General features: G+C 48.9%; 6 protein-coding genes across 6 annotated transcripts; 2 read left to right on the plus strand and 4 right to left on the minus strand.

The window, feature by feature from the left end:
* Window positions 1-490: 490 nt before the first annotated feature.
* Window positions 491-2,761, plus strand: EsH8_X_000734 (uncharacterized protein; the record flags this gene model as incomplete). The annotated part of the gene is made up of 1 exon (XM_083274822.1): window positions 491-2,761. The coding sequence occupies one exon, from the start codon at window positions 491-493 to the stop codon at window positions 2,759-2,761; it is 2,271 nt and encodes a 756-aa protein (XP_083120214.1).
* Window positions 2,762-3,073: 312 nt separating this feature from the next.
* Window positions 3,074-3,967, minus strand: EsH8_X_000735 (uncharacterized protein; the record flags this gene model as incomplete). Its single annotated transcript, XM_083274823.1, has 3 exons — window positions 3,074-3,119; window positions 3,176-3,602; window positions 3,664-3,967. The coding sequence occupies 3 exons, from the start codon at window positions 3,965-3,967 to the stop codon at window positions 3,074-3,076; spliced, it is 777 nt and encodes a 258-aa protein (XP_083120215.1).
* A 5,178-nt stretch (window positions 3,968-9,145) lies between these two features.
* EsH8_X_000736 (uncharacterized protein) lies at window positions 9,146-9,491 on the minus strand (the record flags this gene model as incomplete). The annotated part of the gene is made up of 2 exons (XM_083274824.1): window positions 9,146-9,223; window positions 9,276-9,491. The coding sequence occupies 2 exons, from the start codon at window positions 9,489-9,491 to the stop codon at window positions 9,146-9,148; spliced, it is 294 nt and encodes a 97-aa protein (XP_083120216.1).
* A 1,875-nt stretch (window positions 9,492-11,366) lies between these two features.
* EsH8_X_000737 (uncharacterized protein) lies at window positions 11,367-12,704 on the minus strand (the record flags this gene model as incomplete). Its single annotated transcript, XM_083274825.1, has 4 exons — window positions 11,367-11,447; window positions 11,922-12,071; window positions 12,205-12,600; window positions 12,660-12,704. 4 exons carry the CDS (start codon window positions 12,702-12,704, stop codon window positions 11,367-11,369), a joined length of 672 nt encoding a protein of 223 aa, XP_083120217.1.
* A 1,394-nt stretch (window positions 12,705-14,098) lies between these two features.
* EsH8_X_000738 (uncharacterized protein) lies at window positions 14,099-14,851 on the plus strand (the record flags this gene model as incomplete). Its single annotated transcript, XM_083274826.1, has 2 exons — window positions 14,099-14,149; window positions 14,201-14,851. 2 exons carry the CDS (start codon window positions 14,099-14,101, stop codon window positions 14,849-14,851), a joined length of 702 nt encoding a protein of 233 aa, XP_083120218.1.
* Window positions 14,852-15,712: 861 nt separating this feature from the next.
* On the minus strand, window positions 15,713-17,439 carry EsH8_X_000739 (histidine phosphatase superfamily; the record flags this gene model as incomplete). Its single annotated transcript, XM_083274827.1, has 4 exons — window positions 15,713-16,817; window positions 16,867-17,015; window positions 17,087-17,220; window positions 17,283-17,439. The coding sequence occupies 4 exons, from the start codon at window positions 17,437-17,439 to the stop codon at window positions 15,713-15,715; spliced, it is 1,545 nt and encodes a 514-aa protein (XP_083120219.1).
* Window positions 17,440-18,121: the final 682 nt, after the last annotated feature.

Consider the following 18,121-nt stretch of genomic DNA (forward strand, 5'->3'; position numbering starts at 1 on the left):
ATCAACCCCCGGATCCGGGCCTCTGTGCTCCGGGCGGTGAGTTTGGAAGCTGGGCAGGATGTGGCGCCAGCTAGCCAGGACAGGCTTAGCATCATGTGGCGCTGAGTTTGTCATGTGGCTGGTGCACAGCGCCGGTGCGCGGCAGACTCCCAACCGCAATTACATACATTTCTGTGGAATCCCGAAGAATCCCATCATCCTGCTGATTCATCGCGACCGGCACCATGGTGTTTTCCAGATGATGCAGCCTCCAACCGGCATGCACGAGTATTTTCCTCTCTCGTCGTTTCCTCCACTTCCTTCGATATCTTTCTTCTTTTGGTTATGACGACCTACAACAGCCCGATCTCCGAGCCTTCACTTTGCGAAAGAACAGTTCCTCGGTTACCCCTCCACCCCTCCACCCCACCACTCCATCAAGACATAACGAAACGGGAAGAATAACTACCGCATCTGCAAAAGACGACTCGGGCGAACACACGGATACAACATGGAGGACCCCCAGCCGGAGCTGAAGTGGTCTGCGCCCTTCTCCGTATTGCCTCCTGCCAAAGCTGTCCCTAGAGACTTGCGCGGCGACAAGATCCTCCTCCCCCAATCGGCCCTCGAACAGCTGCTCGCAGCGTCCCCCAGACCACCCGCACCGTCCAACTCGACATTCACCTCCTACGATCCCTTCAATCCATATGCGCGCCAGCAACAGAGCCATACCGGCGACACATCCCAGCAACTGCCGAATCCCTTGATGTTCCGCCTTGTGAACCAGAAGAATGGAAACACCGTATACGCAGGCATTCGCGAGTTTTCTGCCGAGGAAGGCGATATTGCACTGGGCACATACCTTTTGGAGGCTCTGGGCATACTGCCTACCGATTTTGGAAACGAGGGCCCCGCCAACGAACCCATCGATTCAACCTCTGATATGCTGCTTGACACGCAGCCGAGGGTGACGGTGCACGCCAAGCAGCTGCCCAAGGGCACCTACGTTCGTCTCAGGCCGCTTGAAGCAGGTTACAATCCGGATGATTGGAAGTCGTTGCTTGAGCGACAGCTACGCGAAAGTTATACTACCCTCACGAGGGATACTGTCTTGTCTGTCCGCGGCGTCAAAGGCGAACAGTTCAAGTTCCTTGTCGACAAGTTTCTCCCCGAGGGCGACGGCATCTGTGTAGTTGATACGGACCTGGATGTTGATATTGAGGCGCTCAACGAGGAGCAAGCCCGCGAGACTATGCGCCAGATCATGGCCAAGGCCCAGCCAGGTTCTGCGAACGGTAGTTCAACAGGAGGCGAGATTGACGTGTGGAAGGCTGTTGAGGGACAGGTTCTACCCGGAGAGTACGTTGACTACGAATTATCGTCCTGGGACCGAAGTCGCCCCTTGACTGTTGAGCTCTCCGGACTGCAGGGTCCTGATGCAGTAGACCTGTTTATCAGCCCCAAGTCGAACCGACAACGGGCCCAGCCCCGCGACTCCGAGCATGTCTTTGGGGACTTTGGACCCGCGTCAGAGGGAACAAAGACTATCACCATTCAACCGACCAACGTCGAACTTGAAAATGCCGAGCAACTTCTTATTTCAGTTCACGGCTACCCATTGACGAGCGATTCCGGCGCGCCTGTGCCAGTTCACTTCCGGCTGAGGGCCAGTGTTGCGGCTGCAGCAGGATCGCGAGATATACCGGTTGACTTGACCAACGGTGAAACGAGATCACCGGACGAGGAACAATGCAAGAACTGCCGGCAGTGGGTTCCCAAACGAACCATGGTTCTTCACCAGAATTTCTGCCTTAGGAACAACATTGTTTGCACCAAATGCAAACATGTTTTCAAAAAGGGTTCACCGGAATGGGAGGCGCATTGGCACTGTGACCATGACGACGCTTTTGGCGATTCGCCATCAAGTAAAACCAAGCACGACGGCGTGCGTCACGCAGAACGCCAGTGTCCGGGTTGCGATTTCACGGCTCCGTCATTGGTGGAGTTGGCGCTTCATCGTACAAGTGTATGCCCGGGGAAATTGATTCTCTGTCAGTTTTGTCATCTCGAGGTGCCACAAGAAGGCGATCCCTTCAATCCGTCCGCCGAGACTATTCTCTCTGGCCTCACTGCCCATGAGTTAGCAGATGGCGCTCGAACCACGGATTGTCACTTGTGCGGGAAGATTGTCCGCATGCGAGATATGACAGCCCATATGAAGCATCATGAGTTGGACAAGGTCTCTCGGCAAAAGCCTGATACCTGCCGCAACGCCAATTGCGGTAGAACTCTCCACGGCGTCGGAAACGCCGGCGCCGTTGGTGCAGGCACAGCAATGGGACAAGGACCTGGCAATGAGCTTGGCCTCTGTTCGCTGTGCTTTGGTCCTCTTTACGTCAGCATGCATGATCCTGAAGGCAAGGCTTTACGTCGTCGCATCGAGAGAAGATACCTCGGCCAGTTGATGACAGGCTGTGGCAAGAAGTGGTGTGGAAACGAATGGTGTCGGTCAGGTAGGACGAATCTCGGCCTTGAGGCCAAGGGGGCCAGTGCACAGGCTGCCCTTCCGCTGGTTAAGCCTCTTGTCCAGGAAATACCTCAACTCCAAGAACCAATGTACTTCTGTGTCGACGAGGGCTCTCAAAGGCGTAGAAAACTGGCAGAAATGCTGGCGGGCGAGGGTGTGTGGGACTTTGAATGGTGTATTGCAGCGTGCGAGGCTGCGTCTGGAGACCTAGACAAAGCACGGGAGTGGTTAAAAAACTGGGCGCCGACTAAATAGTTGAGTGAGCATATAGATCCAAATGGCGTTGGTAGGACACTAGGCGTTTTTATACATGAGCTATGAATGATACCATATAGAGAAATAAACATTTGAAGAATAGAACTATCGCGTCCAACTCCCAACGAATTGTTTGAAAATAGCACTTATCACACAAGTGAAAGTACGGACTATGCTGTACTATAGCAAGCAACTGCTTTAAACAATCCATGGATAACAAATGCCCCCTATAGTTTAAACTTGTGGCCCAGCAGCACTATGCTTCGTCGCAAGGCTACAGGCCATCAAGCTGAATCCATCATCAAAAGCACTCTATAAAGACTGATAGCCAGCGGTAGACTCGCTAGTGTAGGGAGGTCTGGGTTGTGAGTCAGATCGGGTTGTCAGATTATGTTGTGCGAAGGAGGACTATACTTAAGTAGATTCCTAGCTCCAACAATGGCCGCGGCGCCACCGGCATAGATACCAAGCAGCCTGCTCCAGCCAGCGTTACCGTAAGCAGACTGGCCAACTGAAAGGGCGATGAGGTCATAGACAAGACAGCCTCCAAAAATCCAGTCACTTGCAGTCGACAATAGGCCGAAGCCTACACCTGTGAGCACCTTCACAGTGGTAGAGGGTTGCTGATGGACGAAGTAGGCGACGGAACCATTGTGAAGGAGGTCCAGGACACCAATTCCTGCAAACGTCTTGGCAACAACGTGAGTCAGAACGGAATTGATGGATTTCGTGTTCATCTGCGGGAGGCGGATGAAGATGAAGTAGAGCTGGGCAAGGCTATTGATGAGGACAAAAACGTTGGAAGTCTTCAAGTCCGAGTTGTTCCAGAAGAGCATCCATGCTAATTGAGCCTAGTCAGCGTCGTGATGATGAAAGATTTGGAGACAGACGAAGCGACTAACTGGCAATGCAAAAGTTGCCGATAGCATAGAAGGGCGCAAAGTCAACCATGGTCGCAATGTCGGCGTCAACGTTGTCGGCTTTCGGGTTCGCCCTGTGCAGGCGCCACAGCCACGCAAGCTGAAAAAGCTGCTGGGGAAAGAAGAAACAGGCGATAAAGAATGGCTGCGGTGACCAGAAGGAAATGTTTGCATCATGGACATCTTTCATGTTGGGGGTGCTAAGCATGCCATAACTCTGTGCCGCGAAGTCGACGGCGAAGGACAAGGGAGCGAGCCATTTAGCAGTCGAGAGGGAAATGCCCATCTTCAGTAACTTCTCACTATATCAAATTTTAGTAGATGCTAAGTTTTTCGGCCGAGAATCGTTCGGAAATTTTATGAAGGTGCTGGGGAGATTGGGCTGTTTAAATGTTCTCAAAGGGTATGGTAGTGCTTTGTGGTATGACGTCTACACCTGGTGTCATGCATCGATGTGTGACAAGATGAACTTAGTTGTCTTGTGGACTGAAATTTGACGTTCCGGCACTCTCAAGAAACTCATGGGCTCATTATTCAGGGTCGTAGGGCTGCATTTGTGCAGTTACGTCGACCATCTACATATCCTACGTCATTGACTTTTGGTGGTCCGAGACGGGCGTTTCTACAGCCCACAGAATCCGGCCGTTCCGCGTCCCACTTCCGTTGCTTAGTCCTGGTCTCATGTCAGACCTGATTCCCAACTTGCCGAAGAGGACAAGCGGCCAGAACGGACAATAAATATGGTCAAAACTAATTGTTGATCTAATATCTCAATCTATCTCTCGTCATCGTTCATCTTTTCGCGACTTGTTCCTGTAGGAAAGTATAACAGCGAAGGTATGCTGAGTATTTCAGCGTTGTGCTCCAAATCATAGCCCACCTCAAGGCGACGAAGTGAGCCAACGTCATAGTTGGTTTTGGTTGCGCTGTGCAGAATCAATTGCATGTCGTCGCTGTCTGCGACCTGACTCTTGGCTGGCTGGCTCAGAACGCTCAAAGGATATGCTACAGTCGTTCCCATTAAATCGGATTCGGGACCGTAGTTTCTCTTCCAACCGCCACTGTTGTGGTCAACAAACCGAGCTTTATTCCTAGCTTGGCCGATTGTTTCAATCTTGCGTTGTTGCATGTCATTGCTGGAAAAGCCGAAGATATTATGAAAACATGGCATTTTATGTGCCAGTTTACGTAGCGACGGTACGCAAGAGCATACGATTAGGGTGCTGACCTCTGCCTCAGACCATATGATTGGGATGGCAATGTCATCTTGTTCAACATTAGTTAGATCTCTGACGCCCTACCTCAGAGAGAATACTTACGGGTATCATCGAGTCCCATTTGAGTGACAGAGTGCATACGGATCACGGAAATCCCCACCACCCTTCAAAACCTATTAGCATCATGCTAAAATGGCAGATCACTTCGTGCATAGAACCTTACATCAAACCGAGTGACAACATTGCAATGAGACCGAGTCTTTTGACTAACGGCAGCTGCAACTTCCACAGAGTGGGTATGGGCTGTACGAAGAGAATCAAATCCGTACACAGATTGAAACCAAACTAGGTAGGCACGAAAAGTCAATCTTCAGAACTGACACTAACTGATGTTTGAGGTTTGGCATAGACTTACACCACACCACCATAGCACAGGAAGATCGAGGCAATGTCCACGCATACCCACTGTCCAGGTCTTGGCGGTTGGTTGACATTGAAATATTGGAATGAGGCTTTCTTCGAGAACTTGGCAGCAAAGGAATACGATGACGCATTTGTTTAACATTATCAGCTGCCGATTCGCCAGCATTCGAATGTATAGCACGGCGAAAGACATCTTCGCGAGCGCAAGTCCGTAGGTGTAGGTCACCGATATGGCGATACTAAGCTGTGCCGAATTAGCTAAAACATTGTTTTCAACGAATACAGTTCTAACTGCTTGCCTTGAGAAAAAGTTCATATCCTAAGAGACTGACATCTTGATGGTGCTGTCCAAGTCCTGAATGAGCCGCTGCTCAAATAATTTAGCTGCCGATCTCGGTAAGATCGTACTTAGAACCTCGTAAGACCACACTCACACACAATAGTAGTAACGCACATGGCCATAGTAAAAACCTAGAAAATAGATGTGTTAGTTCCTTGTTCAGATGGGTCAATATTCAATACACCTGACATACCCAACTTGCTGTGATTAGTGCTGTCATGTCGATTAGCAAAACCTCAACAAAGCGGTACTTTAGATTTAGCATACCATCGTCAATTCCATACGTTCTCAGGCTTGTTCTGACTCCGATGCGTATTGAGACTACCAGAGTAGTGGTGCAAATCATGGCCACCGTGGAGCCAATGAGTATACCCCCCATTTTATTCGTCATATTAGCAAGCTCATGTGGTCTGTATTTCGTCCAAAATATGTATGTATATTCTTTGGAGGAAGGCTTTGAGGGTTTTCCAACGAAGTAATTCGTCGCGGCCGGATGGGTGGCACTTCACATCTCCGATATCGATAGGTGCCAGGTCCCCGATCCTTTATCCCATGCACGCAGGCAAACCACGCAGAAAAGATGAGCAAAATGGAGGCAATATGTAAAGATTGGATTTTTGAAGCGAGCGGGGAAACAAAAACATTATGAAATAGGAATGGGAGAGAGTTACTTTTCAAGATTTGCGGACTTTGCTTATGACATCGTAGGGGTATGGCCTTCGGCACATGCACTCCCATAAATAGAGTTCTAAGGTAAGGGTTGCCAACTAGTCAGAAATTATATCATGGTGGCCTTAATCATCTGTTCTATGAGGCTTGCGATGAATTTAGCTTCTTACGTAGCGCCAGGTGCAAGGTCTTCAGAAAGATACACTAAGCCACTAGAACAACCACCCGAGAACTATCACTCCTACGATCAACATCAACTGATTCGTGTTCATTGCGTGAGAAAGAAATATAATGAAACTTACTTCGGCCTTTGATTTCGGAGTGTGATGTAAGTCTGAGCTTCAAATTACCAGGAGCATCCGTGAAAGCAAGTCCAATTCCCTGCTAAGTTTATGTGGGCGCGTATAAAACGCAAACTTTGATGATATCACTTCCGCAAACATATAGGCACTGGAGGTTTCACAAAAGCAGAAAGTGTTTCCTGAAATTTGGACGGATTTTATAATGTAACCAATCAACGTATCAATACCGTCCCAAAAACTTGTCTTTCCTCTGGTATCCACGTGCAATTCTCTCCCTTACACCCAGTAAAGTCTGCTGATATCCCCATCTCCACCAGGATTGCCATTCGCTATAGGAAGCCTAACACAGAGGGTCAAATACCTGTAAAGCTACGAGTTTTGCCGCTCGATCCGACAGCCTGTGTTAAATGTTGGTTGATGAGAGACACTCAGTGATTTCTCGTATTCGGCCATGATTCCGAACTCACCACAGCAGACTATTCATTCGTCACATCCACATTGGCATCGATATAATAGCGCACCTTTCCTCTTAGGCACCGGAAACCTTGAACAGCGATTTAATCACAAATCTGAGGAAGCTTGAGCCACAAGCATAACCTGAATGCGGCTTCAGTGTCCCAGCAATATGTAAAGGTGGCGGGTTATCTCATGAGAATACCACTTCACTGCCTTGTCCAGTTATTACGTCCTAAGCTTAAACCAACACGGGAACATTGGTAAGGCACTCAATGCTTCACCGCGCCATCTCCCGATCCAAGGACTGCCAGCAGTGAGTCGTCTTAGGAATAATGCTGAGGTAAATGGGTAATGAATATTGGCTGTGTACCAATACTTCCCCGCCTGGCAAGCAACCCTTATCGCCTGTGCCCTCTGCATGTATTGGGGCGAGACCGAGTCAAACGTTTAAGGCGATTTTCCTGCGGAGGACCCAACCGCCAACCTTAAGTGTCTCTTAGAAGATATAAAGGAGCCCAAATTTCTCATCAACAAGAGGGGAGAAAATACATCTTTTTGGAGCACTATTTTGTTGAATTGACTGCTTATTGGTACATTATTCTCGTAACTAATTTTCTCTTTTGATCAATTGATAGAAACCTAAATTTTGTGTTTCCCCACCCTCGAGAAGTTGATACGCAACCCTTCCCTTCACCGCAATACTCTTTATACTGTTGATCGCTATGCCTCTTAACCCGTTTCAACTATTCGAGGGTCCGCCAATCTATCAAGAGGAGTATTCGGGGTAGCTACATGCCCAAGGTTATCGAGGAATGACACGGCCCCAAGATGTGGCGCCAGATACTCCATATGTGGCAGCCGCGGGCTAAGACCAGTTATACTTCATTGGTACCCGGTTCGACTCTGAGACTGCAAAGGATGTGAAGGAACATATCGAGAGGGCAAAAACTTCGATAGACCCGGACGAGTGCATCTTCATAGACGAGATTTTGGCTACGGCGGAAGTGAAAAAGGCCGGAACGGCGAGACGGTATTCGTCTTCGATGCCCTTTATGCCAGGGTGTTGTTTGCGAGAAGAATCAACAACCGCTACCCGACGCTGGAACTATCCGAATGCAAGCTCTCGGGTGATTGGCGGTTGACCTACGACCTCGACACTTAATTGACAAAGAAATAACCCAGGTCCTACGGACTGCAACGGCGGACAGCTGGAAGCTGCAACATCTGCCGTAACCATAGGGTTGACAAAGAGTGTGACCAAGCACTGACCAATGCCATCGCCATATGCCACCCGCTAATTGTTGCTCGAATGCGGTTACTGTGGAAGTGTGAATGCCTATTGTGGGACTGGATGCCAGCCGGCCTTTGGTACTTGCCCAGAAACATAGTGCAGTTAAGGGTTGAGAGTTGGGAATAGTCATGTTTGTGACATGAGGATATACACACGTGTTTTTGTGTGTGTGCGCGCGCGCGTGTGTATGTACCTTATGTAACACTAGGGTGTAATCCAGCACGAGTCACACTATCGCCCTCGCCATCGATATGTTATTTTCTCCTTCCCTCGTTTTCAACTTAAAGCTATACTCCTTGGAAGTGGGTGAAAGCATCCATCTTGCGAAAGGCTGTCCATTTTCTACCAGGACACGCCGTAGCAACCCACTCCAGTCTTCTGCAGCGACAGGCGATCCATCCATGCTGCTACCTCTCGTGCACATATGGCTTCATGACCATTAGAACGTGTCAAATCCACTGCTCAGCATTGCTCTCGTCCAGCCTACCCGCCTCAACCACCCGCCGCTTCAGATCCCCCCACATGCCGTTCCCTATCCGTCGTCTCAAACGCCACAAGCGGCAAACCCAGAAACAAGTGCGACCGCATGGCATAGTCCAGGTTGTCCTCGTTGCTGCTCACGTCGACAAACTCTGTTCCCTTGCCGCAACGGCCGCTAGGAAAGCAACCTCCTGCTCGCTCCTGAACTCAGGCTCCCACACCCGAACTTAGGCTCCCACCCCCGGCACCACGCCTGCAAGCCTTCCCCGCCGTCCGGCAACCCGCATCAGACCACCTCGCTCTTGCGCGTGCCGTCCAGTTCCGGCTCGAAAGACAGCGCATCGTCGGCCGAGTCCCATTGTTCCTGAGAGGAGTGCGCCTCCCACGCCCACATGTCGAAGGCCCCCCTGCGCGACGTCAATGCCGAACTCGTTGGAGTCCCACGCCTTGCTGGACCGCAGACCAGGGAAGTCCATTTTCATGTACCCAAGCCAGAATCGGGCTTGCGTCTCCGAGTAAGGGCGGACCGGGTGGTCTTTCCGTAGACTTTCGATGCTCTGCTGCAGGGCCGAGAGGGAGATGTCTGTCATGGTTGTGGCGGGGAGAGCCGGCTGTCTCCGGTGCGTCCGCATGACGTTGTGTGCCCATCGGGGAAGCTTGGTGAAGTGGCCAGTTCCCTTTTGTCACCATGGTCGATTGACTCTGGTAGGTCTTGCAAGTCGGGAAGGCGGTAGAAGCTAGCAGTCAGCTTTTACTCAACATTGGCGGTAGTATTTACTCGAAGAGTCAATCTACGAGGCCGATTACCGAATTTTCTATAAGCTATGGTACTGAGTTACTCTTGTGTTGGGCGATCGTGATCTCCCTGGGAATTATTAGAGTTATGTAGTGCGGTGGCCGGTTGCTCAGTAAGTCACCTTCTTCAGTACCTTAGCGAAGCTCCATGTTCACATACCTCGGAAAAGAAGCCCCAGAACCCTACTTGTCCAATCACATCCTACCCCACACCGAAATAAAGTGCAGTGTGGTGATCCTAAGCGGTGCAATCATCTTCAATGCCAGAATGACCCAGGGTACCTGACGCTAGGGGTGAGAGTCGCCATGGCGTCCCGTTGTGGAGCCCCCAAGCCACCGGCCCCAGATCACCACCCCCGAACATACAGACAGCACGTCTCGGGGACTGGGGTCCCTGTCCAGGACCCACCCCTAGTAGGCCGCTGAAGCGCTGACCCCGGCCATGCTACTATTGGAGGGTTTACTACCGGTATGCGGTACCCTACCAGTAACTGTCGTCGGTGCATTTGAAGCGCCCACCCCGACGATCCTACTATTAGAGGGCGGATACTCTACCGGCCGTAACAGTGGGCGCTTAAGGGCATCGCAAGCGGGCCGTTTTGGAAGCCTCAACTATGCAACTAGTAGAGGGCTCCGTATCCGGTCGCCCGGCTGGCAATAGTCGTCATCATGCTAGGATCAGATGCCTGCGACAAGTTGAAAAATTGGCGTTGATGTAGTTGTTTCGTTGGCACGGCTGAACAGATTGAAATAATCTGCGAGGAGATCCACGAGGGCACTATACGTGAGCAATCGACTTTGTCGATTGTATTGGGACGCTTATCTATCGTCACTGATTGGGATTCATAGGTAAAACTATCTGATATTGATTGGTTTCATCTAAGTAATACCTATGCTGGTACCAAGCTCTCCATGACGTACGAACTTCCCTTATAATAGACGCCGGGAGATTTTGGCCCTTGTCCCCCTATCTCTATCCAGTTTACCATGTAAAGTTCTTCCTACACGTAAATACGTGGATCCAGGCCATCTAGTTCACAGTCCCTGAGTGTTGGCATGTTGCCTTCGCCGGGAGCTTGTCCGCCTGTTTCCGGCCTTGATGCCTTCAAGCCTCAACCGACATTAGCTTCATTAACTTAACAAAGATGATAGTGACGACTCCACTTCTACGTCCAGGATTACAAACAGCCCACCACGGTCAATCCCGAAGATATAGAGCAACCATGAGATTCTCAAAAATGAAAGTTTTTGAAGCTGATTAGAGAAAAGTAGGTGATTTGCAGGACGCGCTACAGCCAGAATACCAGTATGCTGGATGGCTTGGGGCGTAATGGGATAACAATTCTTGGAAATAACCCCGACCGATTCATTCACAGAGATCCACGTGGATGTATTTCTATGGCAGTAAGTCTACTCAATAGTCGCTAGAAGGCAATGAGAGTTTTCTGAACTGTTAGGTAAAATAGAGTCCCGAGTAAAATATGGTTGATCTGGACAATTTCATGTGAGTGACATGAGGAAAGAGATGGCATTTATACGATAAGAACGGCCGTTTGGATGTGAACAAACTCTAGCTTATCTTGAACTAAACTATGATATGTACGTTCTCACGCTCTGTTTTCGACAGTGACGGACTGCTCTTAGAACCTTGTACAAGAGATTGGCCGCTGCATCCCACCACAGGCTTGCACGTCGTTGATTTGAACCGGCGATTAAGACCGACAGGAGAGGTGCTCGGCTCCAAGAACCGCAGTTTTCTGATCTAGTTCATCCGGGTTGTTGATCAGGTTGGTCTATTTTGTGGCTCAGTCTTGTTATTCAGTCTTGTTGGTAAGTGTGACCATTGGTATCACAGGATGCCCGTACGGGTGGTAGATCAATCTTAAGCAACGAAAAGCCAAAAACTGGTACTGTATTCTGGTGTGTGTATGTATATAGAAGAGAAAGTAGGTAGGTTGGCAGCAGCAGCAGTAGTGAAAATATCGCTGTTGGCAGCCCAGAGGTTGGATTTCCGGGTTCCGTTGCCGCGGCTGGCTGCTGCTGCTGGCCGGTTCCGTGTATTCTGGCTGAGTAATCCAACAGTAACGGTGTTGGTCAACGAGATGGCTGAAAAGACGGCTCTGTATCTATGGCATGCAATAGATCAACTAACTAGCAAACGTCACATGAAGGACGTAACACTGTAAGCAGATCTTAGGCAAAATGCCGAGAGGCTAAGTCTTTGTGCCCAATTGATGTGAGCTTCACTAACACCAATCACCCCGTACTATGACATTCCAGTTGGTTGGGTGGAATGCTTGGCCACCAGTAGCATAGTAAAAGTAAGTGCCCCCTCGATATTGCTGGCAATTCTGGTGAATCCTCCAAGCGCCATTGCCGATGCTGACAAAGGAGAACAGGGTCTTGGTGGTGGGGTCCTAAGGCAAAAGAGTAGTTATTAGTCATGAGTTGTGGCATAGATAAAATAAGTAACGGCAATAATCCGAAAGAAAAAAGAATAAAGCGGGGGGAGAGAGACACTGATCGAGAACACAAAACACGCAGACTTACATCATTGCACCACCAAATAGCGGCATTGTTAGAGCAGCTAACCCGGCCACAGTTTCCAGGGCCAGGACCATTTTTGGGTCTTCCGTTGACCTTGTACAAGTAATCGATGCCTTTTCGAATTTCATCACGATCAGCTGGCCCCCAAGGGTCAAAGCACTTGTGAGAGAACTCTGAAACAACTGCCTGTCGTTTTTCGAGGGCGTCGCGGGCCTCGAAGAGTTCCGTGGTCAGGGTTGTGTTGTCAAGGCCATAGTCGTCTCTGAAGTTCGGGTTGACCTTCGTCATTTCGGCCACGATGCTCTCAATGGTGCCGTTGACAGAAACAAAGCCATTGCCTGGGGCCGACTCAACTTCCCACTCAAGGTCAACGACATTGTAGCCAGGAACAACGGACTCCTGAGCACGAGTCTAACTGAGTTAGCCACAGACCAATCGGGAGAGGGACAAATATTTACCGCAATCGTCAACAAAGACAGGGCAGTTACAAGACTGGCTTTCATGATGAAGAAAGTATAAATTGACTGGGTGATACGGGTTTGTGAAGAATGAGATGGGAATGAATTGTCTGAGTAGAAGGGTGTTTCTTTAGCTTTTATTTCTTTTCATGGGCCGTCTAAGATATCTTATCATAAGCTATTGTTCCAACAAAACCCCTCAAGGCAGGGGGCCTAGTTTCTCATTACGATATTAAGCAGTTAGAGATGGATAAATTCCAAGCCCGCTTGGCTGCATGTCCTTGTTAGAACTCGGTCCGAATTGTGGGTTCAAGCCCTTAAGCCCATAAAACTACTTTGTACATCTTTAATATGGCAGAATTTTATACAAAATATGGACTAAGTGGCTACAAAACATATCTTCAAGGATTAACAGAAGTGGACCACTATCTATATACCCAGGATTATTGACAACCGCTACTCAAAGTTTCAATTTGGTATGTTGGTCGTTAAACTATCTTGGCTATGCAACTACACTAGAAATACTTATTGGGACTAGCATTAATGGCATGCAGCAGCATAGGGGCCTGCGCCGCAGGTGAGTGGTGATAGCGTAGAAACTGCGCCGCAGGTGAGTGATGATCGTTGGGAGCTCGGAAACTGTTCAATAGGCAAAGAGCTTGGCAATGGGTACACTTGCTTTCATACGGCAGGTCAGAGATTAGAAGTGGTCCCAAGAACCGGAACGCATATGCTCCGACAATCCTTCTGCTTGATTTAATTAGTGTTTAGGCTATTTGTGGGGCGAAACCAACCTAAAAAGTGGAACATGGTCGCATAGGTATAGTTGTTGGTTCCAACAGTGAACGACCCTTACCGATTCCATGGTAAGGGTGCGAGTTAATCTATGCTAGCATTGGTGAAAGCCGATCGATAATCCTTGAAATAACCATGAGGTCGGTACTGTTTTCCAAGTTTGACCCATGAAGAACTTTTGGTAGGATTCAATAGTGTGATCACATTTCACTGCGCAGCGGTGTAGACCTTTAATCCCTTTCCCTACGGATCTTCCCTTTCCCTACGGATCTTCCCTTTCCCTACGGACTTGCCCTTTACCTACGGACTTACCCTTTACCTACGGACTTGGCCTTGAACGTGGAGGACTAGCTATGGGGTCTTCCGTTTTCTGTTTAGCACGTACAGCAAACCAAGAGGACTTGTAATTCGGAATCCACTTCCTGGAAGATACAACCCGCAAGGTGTGATCAATTTCCTGTCAAAGCATCAGCTCATGGAGAGTCATCACCTGCCCCAGACAGTAATTTAAACCCTCAACTTATATATAAAGGGCACCACTGATTCCACTTTCAACTCTAATCAGCTCCAACTCTCTCGACATACTATACATTTTTCACAATAGACTTCCTGCCGCTCGACAACTCTCGCAACCCATTGGCAAGATGAAGGCTTTTACCACCAGCACACTCGCCTTGTCGTTTCTCGCTGCACAGGTATTGCTCAGTAACTTGTCTGATTATGGAAATATTACTAACTGTCTTCAGGTTGTCGCCCAAGGAGCACCCATCGAAGGCTACGGCGTCGTAGACCTTGAATGGGAAGTTGACATTTCTTCCGATGGCCGCAAGGGAATCTTTAACGGAACGATCGAGCAAATTGCTGAAGAGGTCGCAAAGATCAACCCAAACTGGAAGGAGGAATTCAACATTTCTTCCACGCCAGAGGAAGCTGCTGCGGCAGTGAAGGAGATCTTTCAGCGCGACACTGAGTGGGGTGTGGGCAAGCGTCAGGCAGAATGGGACGAGTTTCGGCGCGAGTGCTTCGGTCGCTGGTCTCCTGCGGAATCATGGGCTATTCTCCTTGGTATTGAATACTTGGACAAGATTCCGGGACAGCCTTCGAATGGACCAGGCCCGGGAAACTGTGGACGAGTGAGCTGCTCCGCTGACTCTGCCATCTGGTGGTGCAACGACGTAAGTTACGACGATTTCTACAATTACAACACGCGGAAACTGACATTCTTAAACATCCAGTCTGCCCAAACCAAAACTCTTTTTTCATTCCGGAGCATTGCCAACGGTGCTGGCGCTATCAACCGCTATTGCACCAAAGGGCTCCTCATCAGGCCATTAGTCGGAGGACAAGCCTTCCACCCAACCAACTGGAACGTCATCGTGAGAGGTGATTGGTGCTAGTTAGCATCTAGGCATTCCTAAATTGTTACAGTGTACTAGGAGTGTAAGCGAGTCACCTGGAATTGACATTTAACTCTTGGTAGTTGTAAACAAAGATTATCGAAAATGGGAATGTTGGATGTCTTGTGCTACTGGAATGGGGTGGGGTTGCAGATGCCCACTCAGATCAGGGGCGGATTTTCTTTATTTTCTTATATCATCCAGGTTAGAACCCGTGCGAGGGCAGATATAAGCCTGATCAAGGCTTAGACTTAGAGAAGAAATTCAACATTGACTTTTCAGGACAAGATCAGACCCCTAAATATTGTTACCTACACGCTTGATTAGAGACTCCTCAAGCGAAAAGAAGGACTTCTCCACTAAAGGTGACCCTAATTAGGGACCCCTTAAGACATCAAGTATATAATCAGCCTGCTAACAACCCACCCTAATTGAAGATGACTTCTAACATTTAGATTATACGCACACAACAGGAGCGCCTATCCTAATCAGGCCCAGAAGGTCTGATCAAGCTTGTCTACAACTATAAGGGCAAGTGAATATAAGAGATAGAGAGCTTTCTGTCTAATTAGGGTGAAGCTTACACCTGTAGGCGCCCCTAATTAGAAAGTTATGTTCTGCTTTGAAAGGTGTTGTGGTGTTTTAACTACGCACCGCGACTCCTTTAGAGTCACGTTACATCTCAATGCAGCTAAGATACAACGTAACATTAGTTATAATATTGAATAAAATTATCTAGAGATGTACATGGAACGAGAGTGTCTGTTGCGGGATGGTGAGCTGGCTGTGTATTTCGCTCGTTTTCCGCTATATACGTTTGCAAAGACTAAACACCAACTGAATCTGCGGTGCTAGAACTGATCAAGGAGCAACATGGCTCAACCACGGACTACTCAAATCCGTGTAAAAACTTGCGCCTTTGACCTCGGTGGGTGCGCCGGGAGTGGTTACGTTGCAATTCTGAATCCAATTGCCCTGAGCCTCCAGCTTCGCGGCAACGTATTTTTTGTAGTCCTCCAACAAGCATGACGAACCCGGGCCAGTCTTGCAAGAAGGCACCGGATAGACGGCATCGTTCAGGCGAATGCGGACGAACGTGGCATTATGAGAACTGTGATGCGGGGGGGAGGGCGCCGTGGAGTTGCACCTTCTAACTGGCGCGGAGGTTCCAGTGAGGCGAGTTGAGTTGCCAAAGGTACTGTTTCCGGGTATTTCGCAGTTCAACCGCTCAAAAGCAATAGTTCCTCGCATTGTGGTAAAACGAGAGCTAACAAACAAGCGATTGTCGTCCTTGTAAGTGCTCGAGAGCGGTTCTTGCTCGTCAAACACCCCAGAAGCCGCCACCAGCTGGTTGAGTTGTCCGTCATTAAGGAATGACATAATAAGCTTCGGTAGGTTGAAATTGCTGCCGTCTCCGCGCTTACCGGTCACTAAAGGACCCTCTCCAAAAAGACCCATCAGAGCATTTAAATAGGGTGTCATCATGGTCTTGGGGACATTTGTGCCAAGGCCAACTCCGTAGTAGTAACGAAGGTCCTGGAAGTATTCGTACTGCAGGAATTCATCATCTGAAAAGATATCACACCACGGCGAGAGACGACCGGTAATTTGACTCTCATAACCACAGAGATAAGGTATTTGCGACACATCACTCTGTGTGAGAGTGAGATTTCCCTCGATGAGTGCTTGTAGGCGGTTCAGAATCGGAGGGATATAGACGTTGTTCCACTGGGTGACGTAGTCTCCTCCTTCAGTGTCTTTGAATGTTGGACACATATCGGATGGCGCCAAGGAGTCGCCAATGCCGGAGGGAAATCCCTTGGAAGTAACAGAGATAATATCTCCGAGCAAAGTGGCGTTTGTGCCCAAAAAGCCGTGGACAAACAGCTTCGCAGTCTGGAGGACTCGAGAATAATTATTGGCCCAGACCATGAACTCTTCGCCTTCGGTATAGAGTTGTGGGTATCTGTTGAAATTAGCGACGTCTTTTTCTTCTTTGAATGACCTTCTTTTACCTGGTCCGTAAAGTATAGCCAAGATCAAAAATTTCCTTATAGCCAGTTGGGCTCAAGTTGGAAATCTGAGACGACGGGTTCGTCAATGCTGTCTGCCATCGTGGCAGGAAGCTTAGACTACCAGATGCGGTGTAATTCCCGGCTTGGAACTGGATACGGAAGCATTGTAAGTCCAATTCGAGCACATAAATGAATAAGCAAATCAAACTGGCAAACTGACTCGTTCCTGCATCGATACCCAGCCATTATATGCACCAGGATCCGGATATCGCGACCCGTGCCGTGAGACATATGCTGCTTGGTCGACATAGCAATTTTCAGGGATATCGGAAGAAATTTCATGAACGTTGGGTCCTGGAATGCATGCTGTGAGTCCAATATGTTCATTCATAGTGCGAGATTGCAACCAGCCTTACCTGCGAACCAAGGGCCGTTGGCGCCCAAATGCTCAAGTGGGTGCTCAGCAGTTTCGCTGGCCGGCAAATTAATGTCTTGAATTGGCGCAAGAATTCTTGAGCTTGCTTCGACCAAGCTCGCCGCAAGGCAGACGAGACTGAGCTTGACGACTGACATTGTATATGAATTCGCGTTGCGAATCAAAAAAGGAGCTGCAGAAAATGGCTGCAGAACAAATGGGGACTGAACCATTGCAAGCCAACATATCAATATATACATATCCGTACAATCTACGGAGTACATGGAGGCTGTCGGCCCGGTCATTGCCGGCCACGTGCTGTTATCGTGTTGTCTATGGCCATTGTCTTGCGCGGACACTTATGCCGATGCGGGCAACGTAGCATTGGTACCTTGAGGCACGTGAGGAATGCGCGTCTGTGATTTGATAGAGCAGACAAGGTTGTGGGGAGACAGCGGCGGTGTGGTCCCAGAAAAGGCGTTGTCCCCGCGACTACTTCTGCTAGCGCCGCCGATAATTAGCACTTTCACAGCCGTCCAACCGGCCCCCGGAACGACATCACAAATTGGATACTTGTGCTCCTCGCCAAGTTTGGATTGAAATTTTCAGAATTTTGGAACAGGGCAAACAGAAAACAAGAAAAAACCTGGAATGCAAAGTCCCAGCCGAGGCTTACGAATCATTTACTTGGCGTTAGATTACAAAAAGTCTAGACACGCTGATGATTCTTGAGGACACCTTAAATACACTCCGATTGAGGTCAGTAATGTTGTCATTTGGGATTGGATTCTTGTTATTAGTATTAGTATAAAGGTGTACTTTTACCCAACAAAGTCAGAC

This window comes from Colletotrichum jinshuiense, chromosome 10 (genome assembly GCF_051148585.1).
Source record: "Colletotrichum jinshuiense chromosome 10, complete sequence".
Classification (NCBI taxonomy): Eukaryota; Fungi; Ascomycota; class Sordariomycetes; order Glomerellales; family Glomerellaceae; genus Colletotrichum; species Colletotrichum jinshuiense.